Source organism: Callorhinchus milii, unplaced genomic scaffold, assembly GCF_018977255.1.
Source record: "Callorhinchus milii isolate IMCB2004 unplaced genomic scaffold, IMCB_Cmil_1.0 Scaffold30, whole genome shotgun sequence".
Classification (NCBI taxonomy): Eukaryota; Metazoa; Chordata; class Chondrichthyes; order Chimaeriformes; family Callorhinchidae; genus Callorhinchus; species Callorhinchus milii.
Genome location: NW_024704771.1, coordinates 326,291 through 339,094, shown reverse-complemented (window position 1 = coordinate 339,094; position 12,804 = coordinate 326,291). Strand labels below are relative to the sequence as shown.

The window sequence follows — 12,804 nt, the reverse complement described above, 5'->3', positions numbered from 1 at the left end:
AGGACGGTGGGGGTCGAGCCGGACCCCGGGGTTGGGCACTGGTTCGGGGAGTCTGAGGGAGAGTCCGGGGAGGTTGAGGAGCTCAGATCCTCAGGAGTGAAGGCGGTGACGGGAGCCGAGGAGTATGGCTTCCGTCTTGTCCACATCCAGCGGCAGGAAGTCTGCGCTGATCCGGGCCCTGAGTGAGCGCGAACTGATCAGAGAAACACAGAGACAGATTGACTTTCACGAGTTTTATTAATTATCTGATCACTCGGAATGTGTGTGAGAGACCGAGAGAGAGAGAGAGACTGAGACCCACACGCGCTCACACACCCACACGCTCTCACACTCCGTCTCACTGACCCGATCCGCCATCAGCGCCGAGTTGTCCCGCCTCTCGGGGCCGCTCCCGCTCCGACTGCTCAACCCCCCACTGCCGCCGCCGCCATGTCCGCGCTTCTCCTCCTCCTCCAACCGTCACTCTCCTCCCGCCCACTCGCTCCCCATTGGTCCTTTCTGAACACCCGCCCCCTCAATTGGATCGTCCCATTGGTCCGCCGAGATGTCAATGTGACGCTTCGCGCTCTGATAGGCCCCGCGGTCAGTGTCGGGGGTTCAGTGTCAGGTCAGTGTGACACAATGTGCTGAAGTACGGGAAGAGTTTCCCAGTGAACGTGTGGGTGAAAGTGAAGAGGTGAGACATGTGGTCGGCGTCGTACAGCGACACCTGTCCTCCCGCATAGTCCAGGTACACGCCCAGCACCCGGGGGGTCACACTCAGGGGGANGGGGGTATGAGGTGAGGATAGAGCTTTATATTCCCCATTGTACAGCTCCACAGCCCAGACTCCAGCCTCAGGTCCATGTGTGAACCACCTCTTCCTGGGCACAGACTCTCGGGCCACCCCCACTATCCAGTATGTGCTGTTCCCCACCTCCACCTCCCAGTAATGTCTCCCTGATGTGAACCCCTCAGACCCCAGGACACTGGACCAGAAACTGAACCTCTCCGGGGTGTCAGGAACCTGCTGTTCTCTGTCACTGACTCTCACTCGGGTCCGGTCCTCAGACAGGATGAGCCGGGGATGGGCTGTGTTAGGATCCAGAGTCAGAGAGGCTGGAGCTGAAACAGAGAATGTTGACATGTTGGAGATCGTGTGGTGAACGGTTGACATTATATTTCAATGGTTCATTCAGTGAGGTTTGGATTCCTGCTCTGTGTGTCTCAGGTTACATGTGGGACACCAGTAATGTCGGGCTGTGACCCGGGGCCCGGCCACCGCAGGGCTGAGGTGGGCTGAGCTCCCAATGATCTTATTCAGCATTCCCGACCGAGGGGATGAGGAGTGAGAACAAGACATTTACTGCACATCTATTCCCAGAGTCAGACTCCGATCACAGGAACACAGTAAGAGCCAGTGTTACCTGCAGTGATGCCCTTTAACAGGAGTTTCCACTCTCTGCTCTGCAGAGACCCAATGAGGTCCCTCTCAGCCACATCAACAGACACTTTAGTGGGTTTCTTGATGTCAACACCAGACCTGGGCACAGATAGAGATTTGTTTAATTAAATTCAGACACAACATCGATGACTCAGGTGAGATTTTCACCATCACCAACACTGTGGAGACCTGTTCCTCAGTGGTTAGAGCGCTCGCCTCACAAGCCAGAGGACTCTGGTTCGATTCCCGGGTAGGACAAAACATGAGGTAAGTTTCCTTACTTCACACCTCAGTACTTTCCTACTTACACGTAGTAAGGACCACGTTGTTAGTCGATTGGCGGTTCAATTTTCCAGGGTTAATTGCAANTTTTTTTCGGGACACTGCTGTGCGCAATGGACTGCATTGTTTCTCCCAAAAATATATAATTAGTTCCCTTTATGGCATATTCTATTAAGATCTGATAAAGCACTCTATCAAATGATAGGATTATTATTATCATCACAATTCCCTGTACAATTTGAAGATAGATTGGACATATGTAATGTTCTGGGCTCTCTCACACAAATGTTTCTCTGTGACTAATAGCAATTTCTGCTACACAAAGCGATTAGGGAATGTCACTAACTAGATGGACGTAAGGAAAGATTACAGACCTGGCAATGATGGATTTGATATCCTGAAGAAAGAAAAATAAGGAGAGTTAGAGTCCATCTTGCACACAGCCATCGCGATGAATTTGTACAGTTATTAGGCAGCTTAATGCTGTGATTCATGTTAAATTAAAATAAACTGATAACTCATCACTCCAAGGGAACAAGTCTCAGTCACAAGATGTCAGGAATGGCCAGTTAGGCATATGTATAAATCCATAAATAAATGAGGCCGGGATAGTGACAACGTGATGACGTCAGTGGTCGTGACAAGTTAAGTCAGTGTCATGTTATCAGCAATCTACTGTTTTAATGAATTAAAACTAAATTTCTCATCTGAGTTACAGCAGATTGTAGTAACTCAATCATATCAGCTTTTCATAGATTCACAGAATGTTACAGCACAGAGGGAGGCCATTCGGCGCATCGAATCTGTGCGGCGCTTTGACAGAGCGTCACTTTCACTAACCCCAGTCACCAGCTTTCTCCCCATAACCCGGCAAACCCGTCTTCCCCCAAAACAAACACAAACACACACAATCCTTCCCCTTCGTCTACATCTCTTTCTAAATTCAGCATTAACACCATCACCTGCCTTTCTATCACACCAGACAAAGACCAGCATTATCACACTCACTGTCTGTCTATCACACCAGACACACACCAGCATTAACACACTCACTGTCTGTCTGTCACACCAGACACACAGCCTATGCACCTTCAGGAATTCGGTGTTCTGGAGAGTCAGTCTTGTCTGGATTTCTGCTATTCTCTGGTTAATAGAAGTAATTTGCTTGGAAATGTCACTCTTATTGTTTTCTATTTGTCCTAAGATGGCCTCCTCCTGCTGTCTGAGTTTGGTGATCAGGTCTCGCTGCTCCTCAGTCAGCAGCTGGTGACGTTCAGCAAATTCAGCGTCGATGTTCTTCCTCAGACGCTCGGCTTGTCTCTGTCACAATGAACACAACGTTAACATTATCCGACACAAGAACAGGGGCTCGGCCTGTCAGTCATGGTTACATTGCCCATGAACCTGGTGATATCCTCCTGAGGGGGAGGGTATCGAGGTCTCCTGAACTGAACTGCTCCAAGGTGACCTGCCTGGCAATGGAATGGCGGCATCGAGAGAGGCCTCTGTGACGGTCTCTTGTCCAGTTCCTGAGCCAGGCCGGTCCACAGTATCCCAGGGCAGTGCTGATAACGCCACAGCCCAGACTGGCTCATCGACAGGACCTGGATAGTCAGACTGTGCGGAGTGAGTAAACTGTGGTGAGTGAGTAAACCAACTCATCTCCTGTTAACCCTGCGAGACCAACCCCTAACCTGTAGGGTGATCCTGGCTGGAAACAGCGGGAAAGCTTGTCACACAGCAATATCAATGGGATGGGCTATATCAGAGCTGATATACAAACCCCTCACCTTCACTTCCAGTTCAGCTGCTCCTTCTTCTCTCTGACACTGAGACATTTCATCCAACTGTTTCTGAAGGGTTTCCAGGGCTTTCTGCAGCTTTTGCTGAAACAAAGTGAATGTAAGTAAACAGGGAGAAGGGATAGAGTCATTATTACTGGTTTACGATATTCCACCTGTGTGACAGAGCTGTAATATTCCATTCCACTCGATCGACGCAGTGAGATGGTGAGGCCACTCAGAACTTCTGGATTTACCTAACATGCCGTCAGCAAGTCAGCCAACACCAGGGCTTGAACACACAACCTTCTGACCCAGAGGCCGGCGAGATTGCTGCTCAGTGACCGGCTGTACACAATATCATCTCTTTCCTAATTTGTCACATAGAGTGTAACAGCGCATTGACAAAGGTTCATCTGCTGGACTAAACTTTAACTTGGTCATGAAACCAATCTTACATATTAAACACCTAGTTCAGTTATCAGATTGTGGCGTCTGAGTCAGGAAGTTGTGGGACATTGCTGTGTGCAAATCGGCAGCTGTGCTCACAGTCAGGTCACTTTAGGGCTCCATAAACCTGGTCTGTATTCCCTTCAGTTTAAAAGGTTGAGGGGTGATCTGATTGAGGTGTTTGAATTAATAAAGGATTTCGATAGAGCAGCTACAGAGACAGTATTTCTTTTGGTGACAGAATCCAGAACAAGGGGAATAATATTATGGTAGAAATCTGGAACTCTCTCCCCCAAAAATCGGTGGATTAAGGGACAGTGGGATAGATTTTTGTTATGTCAGGGTATCAAGGGATATGGGGCAAAGATGCGGATTTACAGTTGAAGTACAGATCAGCCATGATCTAATACATTGGCAAACAGGCTTCAAGGCCTGAATGGTCTCCTCCTGTGTCCTATGTTTACAGTGTATTCTGAAGCACTCCCGACGCTACATGAAATTTCAGGATTAATATCAATTCCATACCTTGTGGAGCTCAGCAGCTTCCTTAATGGGAATGACTGTGTGATCCTTGTGATCACGGGACATCGCACAGACCACACAGATCGCTCTTTGATCCGTTTCACAAAACAGTTTCAGCTTCTCCTCATGCTCTTCACACTGGATTCCCACCTCTTCCAGCCTCGGATTCAGGCTCAGTCTCTGAACACTCTCCACCATGTTAGACAGAGTTCTGTTGGGCCGAACACCCCTCTGGGGAATCTGCTGCCTGCACTGTGGACAGGACACACTTTCTTGACCTGTGCCCCAACACTGTAAAATACAGTCTCTGCAGAAGTTGTGGCCACAGTCTATAATCACCGGATCTGTGTAAAACTCCAGACAGATTGAACAAGTGGCTTCATTTCTCAGGTTCTCCAATTCCTGTTCAGACGCCATTTCACCATCAGCTCTTTGCTCTGTTTGGGACTTTCACTTTCCCCCAAACCAGGAAGAGGCTGTGTGGGTGGGGATCACAGACCAACTGCTGTTTAAAGGGACAGACACCTGAAGACAAAAGGAACACAGATGTTTAGCACATTTGGCCATTCGTAAGGTCACGTCTCAGAATGTTTAACAATTGCATTGATAGACATTGCACTGAGGAGGAAGTGGAGGTGACCATTGGTTCAAAAGGAAAGTGATCCGGGTAAACGGCGGGCAAGGCCGAGGGACTGAGGCACAGGGTCAGGTAACATACTTGGAGTTGTTTTGCAAGAGCCAAGGCTCGAGGTCTGGAAATTTATCCTTTGGACCATTCTACCCACAGGGCTTTGGCTTGCAGCGTTAATAATAATAATAATCTTGGCATTTGATATCGCGCTCTCCCCCTCCCCTGAGCTCAGCTCCCCTCAGCTCACGTACCCCATGTCACCTCAACTTCCCTCAGGTCAGCTCACCTCAGCAGCTCATCAACCCTCACATCATCTCAACTCCCCTCAGCTCCCCTCCCCTCAGCAGCTCCCCTTCCCTCACATCCCTTCACATCCCCTCAGCTCCCCTCACATCCCCTCAGCTTCCCTCCCTTCATATCACCTCAGCTTCCCTCCCTTCACATCCCCTCAACTCCACTACCCTCACATCCCCTCAGCTCCCCTCACCCTCTCAGCTCCACTGACATCCCCTCAGCTCCCCTCAGCTTCCCTCCCTTCACATCCCCTCAACTCCACTACCCTCACATCCCCTCAGCTCCCCTCACCTTCTCAGCTCCTCTGACATCCCCTCAGCTCCGCTCACATCCCCTCAGCTTCCCTCCCTTCACATCCCCTCAACTCACTACCCTCACATCCCCTCAGCTCCCCTCACATTCCCTCAGCTTCCCTCACATCAATTCAGCTTCCCTCGCATCCCCTCAGCCCCCCTACCCTCACATCCTCTCAGCTCCCCTCCCCTCACATCTCTTCAGCTCCCTTCACCCCCTCAGCTCCCCTCACTTCCCCTCAGCTCCCCTCACATCCCCTCAGCTCCCCTCACATTTCCTCAACCCCGTACCCTCACATCCTCTCAGCTACCCTCCCTTCACATCCCCTCAACTCCACTACCCTCACATCCCCTCAGCTCCCCTCACCCTCTCAGCTCCACTGACATCCCCTCAGCTCCCCTCAGCTTCCCCTCAGCTCCCCTCAGCTTCCCTCCCTTCACATCCCCTCAACTCCACTACCCTCACATCCCCTCAGCTCCCCTCACCTTCTCAGCTCCTCTGACATCCCCTCAGCTCCGCTCACATCCCCTCAGCTTCCCTCCCTTCACATCCCCTCAACTCCACTACCCTCACATCCCCTCAGCTCCCCTCACATTCCCTCAGCTTCCCTCACATCAATTCAGCTTCCCTCGCATCCCCTCAGCCCCCCTACCCTCACATCCTCTCAGCTCCCCTCCCCTCACATCTCTTCAGCTCCCTTCACCCCCTCAGCTCCCCTCACTTCCCCTAAGCTCCCCTCACATCCCCTCACATCCCCTCAGCTCCCCTCACATTTCCTCAACCCCGTACCCTCACATCCTCTCAGCTACCCTCCCCTCACATCCCCCCTACCCTCACATCCCTTCAGCTCCCCTCCCCTCACATCCCTTCAGCTCCCCCCCCTCACATCCCCTCAGCTCCCCTCACATCCCCTCAGCTCCCCTCAGCTTCCCTCCCTTCACATCCCCTCAACTCCACTAACCTCACATCCCCTCAGCTCACCTCACATTCCCTCAGCTTCCCTCGCATCCCCTCAGCCCCCCTACCCTCACATCCTTACAGCTCCCCTCCCCTCACATCTCTTCAGCTCCCTTCACCCCCTCAGCTCCCCTCACTTCCCCTCAGCTCCCCTAAGCTCCCCTCACATCCCCTCAGCTCCCCTCACATCCCCCCTACCCTCACATCCCTTCAGCTCCCCTCCCCTCACATCCCTTCAGCTCCCCCCCCTCACATCCCCTCAGCTCCCCCCACTCACATCCCCTCAGCTCCCTTCATATTCCCTCAGCTCCCCTCACATCCCCTCAGCTCCCCTCCCCCGTCAGCTCATAACCCCTCATATTGAGTTGAAACGCACTGAGTTTCGTCTCTGTACAACAGCCCTGGTCTCTCTATAACAGCCCTGGTCTCTCTATAACAGCCCTGGTCTCTCTATAACAGCCCTGGTCTCTCTATAACAGCCCTGGTCTCTGTACAACAGCCCTGGTCTCTGGATAACAGCCCTGGTCTCCCTGGTCTTTCCAAGGTCTTGGAAAGAGTTGTCGCCTCCCAACTGCGCTCTTTCCTTTCCACCCATTCTCTTTTTGAACCCCTTCAGTCAGGTTTCCGTGCTGCCCATAGCACAGAAACTGCCCTGGTCAAGGTCACCCATGATATCCTGACCATCTGTGACCAGGGCTCCCTCTGTCTCCTCGTCCTCCTCGACCTATCGGCAGCATTCGATACGGTCGACCACGCTATCCTACTCCACCGCTTGTCCTCCCACCTAAACCTTCAAGGCACTGTCCTTGAATGGTTTAGGTCGTACCTTTCTCACCGTCTTCACTTTGTCTCAACGAATGGCTTCTCCTCCACCCCCCGTACTGTCTCATGTGGTGTCCCTCAGGGCTCTGTCCTCGGTCCCCTCCTCTTCACCCTCTATATGCTCCCCTCGGTGACATCATCCGCAGACATGGAGTTAACTTCCACATGTATGCGGATGACACCCAACTCTACCTTTCCTCCTCTACTCTCAACTCCACGACCACCGATGTCCTGACAGCCTGCCTGTCCGACATCGAGTCCTGGGGGAGAGACAACTTTCTTCAGCTCAACGTGCGAAAAACCGAGGCCCTCCTGATTGGCTCACGTCAGCGCCTCCGCACCTCAGGCGCTGACACCATCAGCATCCAAGGCTGCACTCTCCACCTCTCAAAGCAGTCAGGAACCTCGGCGTTTTGTTCGACCCTGAGCTGTCCTTTCTCCCTCACATCCGCACTACAACTGGCACCGCCTTCCATCACCTTCGGAACATCGCCAGACTACGGCACTACCTCACCCCTCACGCTGCTGAAACACTGGTCCACGCCTTTGTCACCTCAAGGCTGGACTATGGAACTCTCTCCTCGCCGGCCTTCCCGCCACCTCCCTCCACAAGCTGCAGGTCATTCAGAACTCTGCAGCTCGTGTACTGTCCCGCACCAGACACCGCGACCACATCACTCCCACCCTCGCTCGCCTCCACTGGCTCCCCATCCCCCAGACGATCAAATTGAACATCCTCATCCTCACCAATAAGGCCATTCACGGCCTTGCTCCCTCTTATCTCTCCGACCTACTATCCCCCTACTTACCTGCCCGTATCCTCCGTTCCTCTGGCTCCGGTCTGCACCACATCCCCCGCCCCAACCGCCCTACCATAGGTGGCCTTCAGCCTCTCAACCCCAAGGCTCCGGAATTCTATCCCCCAGTGCCTTCGCCGCTTCCTCCCTTTACTCCTTCAAGGCCGGTCTCAATTCCTTTCTATTTGTCCGTGCCTTCAGCTCCTCTCTCGTCTCTCTACCCCCTCCTTGCCCCCTCCCTTCCCTCCCCTACAGCGCTTTGGGACGTCCTCCCGATGTGAAAGGTGCTCTATAAATGGAATCTTGTTGTTGTTGTTGTACAGTAGCCCTGGTCTCTGCATAACAGCCCTGTTCTCTGTACAACAGCCCTGGTCTCCACAACAGCCCTGGTCTCTGTACAACAGGCCTGGTCTCTATATAACAGGCCTGGTCTTTGTATAACAGCCCTATTATCTGTATAACAGGTCTGTTCTATGTAATGTGGAGTCCTGTAGCTCAGCGGTTAGAGCACTCGCTTTGCAAGTGAGAGACCTGAGTTCAATTTCAGGCAGAGGGCGAAACCTTGGACAAGTTTCCTTACTCCACACAGAGCCTAATAATAATCCCTCCAAAACCAAAAACAATAATAAATTGGTCATTTTCAATCTGCGACTGTTTGTGGGACATCGCTGTGCGCAATTGGCTGCTGCGTTCGCCCACAAATATACAGTCAATTCACTTTACGGTATATTTTGTGAAGCGCTTTGGGACGTCCTCCCGACGTGAAAAGCGCGATATCAAATGCAAGGATTATTATTATTATTATATAACAGGTCTGTTCTCTGTATAACTCGTCTGTTCTCTGTATAGCAGGCCTGGTCTCTGTATAATAGGCTTGGTCTCTGTATAACGGGCCTGATCTCTGTGTCACAGGCCTGGTCTCTGTATAACGGGCCTGATCTCTGTATAACAGGCCTGATTTCTGTATAACGGGCCTGGTGTCTGTATAACAGCTCTAGTCTCTGTATAACAACCCTGGTCTCTGTATAATATCTTGCTGTGTCGGTGTCGGTCAGTCAGTCCGGCTCGGCCGGATGCTCTCACCTCGGAATCGCTGGTTCCAGATCCGCATCGGGGGCACTGACAACTCATAGTCCAGTCTGATCCTCCAGTGCAGGGGATTCCTCTCTCCCTCTTACCATTCCTGGTGGTTGGGCTCCTCTCTATCGCCAACTGTCCCTATGGAGGGGTTGGAGGGCTAACTGTCCCTGTGTGGGGAGGGCTCCTCTCTCCCTCTAACTGTGCCTGTGGGAGGAGGAGCTCTTCCCTCCTCTAATTGTCCCTGTGGGGGGTGGGGGGCTCCTCGCTCTCTCTCCAACTGTCCCCGTGTGTTTCGTGGTGGGATGGGGTGTTTTCCCTCCTCTGTGTTTCTCTAACTGTCCCTGTGTGTTTGTCGGGGAGGCAGTTCTCCCCCATCTTTCTCGAACTATACCCGTACGTTGTGTGTGTGTGGGGGGGGGGGCTCCTTTTTCTCTCTAATTGTACCTGTGGTGGGATGGGAGGGTGGTCCATCCTTGGCCCCCAACTCCTCTTTCTGAGCTATATGCTCCCACGTGGGGATCTCATCCGCAGACATGGAGTACATTTCCACATAACAACCAACTCTACTTTTCCACCTCTCTTTGCGCCCCCCAGTCCCCTGATGTTCTGCCTGACAGATCTCAGGGGCTGGATAAGTGCAAACTTCCTTCAGCTGAACGTTGACAGAAGCCATACTCTTTGGCTCTCATCAACGTCTAAAATCTCATGGTTCTCACCTCCTCCACCGTCCTGACCTCCCTCTCAAACGCTCTGAACCCGTACTCAACCTATACGTCACATGCGACCCCCAATTATCCTTTCTCCTCCACATCCGGTCCCTCACCAGCACCGCCTTTTTCCACCTCCGTCGCATCGCCCAGCTCCACAAATACCTCTCCCCAAGTCGCTGAAAATCTGGTCCATGCCTTTGTCACATCTCGGCTGGACTACTCCAATGCCCTCCTCACCGGCCTCCCCTCCACCACCATCCATATATGGTAAGTGTGGTTTTGTGGAAACCTTACTGTATTTGTATCCTTTCTTTCCAGCAAGTTGGAATTCGTGGTAGATAAGGTAAGTGCAATAGCAGAAAACCCAGTTGGCAACTAAAGCTATTACACTCTCTCTCTTGCACCTTTCCACACTCAAGAGGTTTGGTAACACTGTGGACATCATGCTGGATGTTTGACATGTGAGCCAAACTCTGGTTCACACTCGAGGTTGAGATTAGAAGTTGTTAGCAACAAAGACTGGGTTTTGAGAGTGACAAGATGGGTGGATGTTGCTGAGTTAATATGGTGAGGTGACAGTTTGGGTTGAGGGTAGAATTAATTCATACAGATTGTATGAATCGCAGAGATTGAAGTCAGACATTGTAGTTGGATGGTGTAAGGTTTGATTTGATAACATCTATTACAAGAGTTTGATCTGAGATCAGATGGAATTTGTGTGTTGCGTAATATAGAGTCTCTGTGTGAAGGTTGGTTTATTTGCTCAGTATCTTTATCGAGGTTGGTTGGGTTCAGTGGCTGAGTTGGTTTGTGTTGGGGAGCATCAGTTTGTGTATGATTTGGTTCAGGGCAGGTGTCGAGTCAGTGACTGTCTGTCAAGGCCGGTCGAGTGCAGTTGTTGAGGCTTAGAGTCTTTCAGGCCTGGCTCAGTGCAGTTGCCTCGGGTCAGTCGCCGCCAGGGCTGGGTCGGAGCAGTTTGCACGGCTGGTTTGCTAGTAACCTGCAAAGTGTAGCTGCCGAGAGTCGGTTGCTGCCGGGTCTGGGTCAGTGTGGCTGCCACGAGTCAGGTTCTGTTCAGACTGGTTTAGTGTAGTTGTTGAGTCAGTTTATGCTGAGATTGGTTCAGAGTTGGGTTTGTCAGGGTCAGTCAGTCCACTTGTTGAGTTGGTTTCTGTCAGTATTTCCTTAGTATAGTTGAGAGTTGGGTTTAGTTGAGAGGGTGTTTGAGAGTTGGTTTGTGTCAGGGCAGGTTCAGTGCAGTTACAGTGTAGTTGAGTGAGTGGGGCCAAGGTTGGATTAGTAGAATTGTTGAGAATGAATTACTGTGGATTTGATCAGTGAAACTCAGGGAAGTTGGTCAGTGTTGGGGCTGGTTTTGTGAAGTGGAGGTGTTGTGAGACGGGACTGGCTTTGTGTTGCTGAGTTAGTTTGTCAGAGAATCCTCTGTGTAGTAATCGATGTAGTTCATGTTGAATTTGGTTCAGTGTATTTGATGGGAGTTGGTCACTGTCAGGGATGGTTCAGTGTAGGTACACAACCAATTTATTTACAGCGGAGCTTGGATCGGGCTGGTTGTGCATTTGGACTATAGCTCTGTAGCTCGGTGGTTGAGCACTTGCTTTGCAAGCTAGAGACCTGAATTCAATTCCAGGCAGGGCGAAAACTTGGGCAAGTTTCCTTACTCCACACGCCTAATAATAATCCCTCCAAAACAATAATAAATTGGTCATTTTCAATCCACGACTGTTTGTGGGACATTGCTGTGCGCAATTGGCTGCCGCGTTCGCCCACAAATATACAGTCAATTCACTTTACAGTGTGTTCTGTGAAGCGCTTTGGGACGTCCTCCCGACGTGAAAAGCGCTATATCAAATGCAAGGATTATTATTATTATTATTATTATTATCCATGAAATCCAACTCATTCAGAACTCTGCCGCCCGCATTCCCACCCGCACCAAACACCGCTCCCCGACCCCCAGTCCTTGTTGGATTGCACTGGCTGCCTATCCCAGAGAGGATCGACTTCCAGATCCTCTCCCCCGTATTCAAGTCCTTACACTCCTCTGTACCCCCAGACCTCTCTGACCTCCTCTCTCCTCAAAACAGCACCCGTTGCCTTCGTTCCTCCGGGTCTGACCTCCTCCGTGTCCCCCGATTTCTACGCTCCACCCTCGGCGGCCGTGCCCTGAGGCGCTGGAACTACCTTCCTCACTCCCTTCCTCTCACCCCCTCCCTCCCCATTTTCAGATCTCTGCTAAAGACCTCTCTTTTCGACCGCACCTTTGATCACCTTCCCCCAACACCCCCGTCCCCCACCACCACCCCGGCTCAGTCCCGGGGTCCGAAACTGTAAAGTGCTCTGAGACGCCGTCTGGCGTGGAGGACGCTATGTAAATCCAGTTGTTGTTACAGATGTGTGTCCTTATGTGTATATGTGCATATGTGTGTGTCTATCTGTGTATGTGGGTGTCTTCATGTGTGAGTGTGTATGTCTGTGTGAGTTTCAACGTTTGTATGTGTATATGTATGTGTCTGTTTTGTGGATTGAATGACTGATTTGTTTTACAAAGGAATTATTAACGACAGAAAGTGATCTATCCCCTGGGTTCCAACTTACTGCTGAACAGAGGGCTGTATGTGGAATAAGGAAACTTGTCCAACTTTTTGACCGGCTCAGGCATCGAACCATGGTCCTCTCGCTTTCAGCTACAGGACTACAAAACAGGAGCTGAGTCTGTTCCTCCCAGTCCTGCTGAGCC

General features: G+C 51.4%; 2 protein-coding genes across 3 annotated transcripts in view; one reads left to right on the top strand and one right to left on the bottom strand.

The window, feature by feature from the left end:
• LOC103172151 (E3 ubiquitin-protein ligase TRIM39-like) overlaps positions 1-12,804 on the top strand; it is a 72,684-nt gene that overhangs the window by 34,540 nt on the left and 25,340 nt on the right. The window lies entirely within an intron of this gene.
• LOC103172886 (E3 ubiquitin-protein ligase TRIM39-like) overlaps positions 1,798-12,804 on the bottom strand; it is a 42,515-nt gene continuing 31,508 nt past the window's right edge. Inside the window, exons 1-4 of one of the 2 annotated variants that reach the window (XM_042344844.1) lie at positions 4,462-4,914; positions 3,496-3,591; positions 2,795-3,025; positions 1,798-2,102 (exon numbers count right to left, since the gene is read on the bottom strand). In XM_042344844.1, the coding sequence (XP_042200778.1) occupies positions 2,034-2,102; positions 2,795-3,025; positions 3,496-3,591; positions 4,462-4,875 (810 nt within the window). In that variant the 5' untranslated portion in view covers positions 4,876-4,914 and the 3' untranslated portion in view covers positions 1,798-2,033. Of the gene's footprint in view, positions 2,103-2,794; positions 3,026-3,495; positions 3,592-4,461; positions 4,915-12,804 lie in introns of those variants that run through there. The other variant, XR_006085839.1, reaches the window with a different exon arrangement.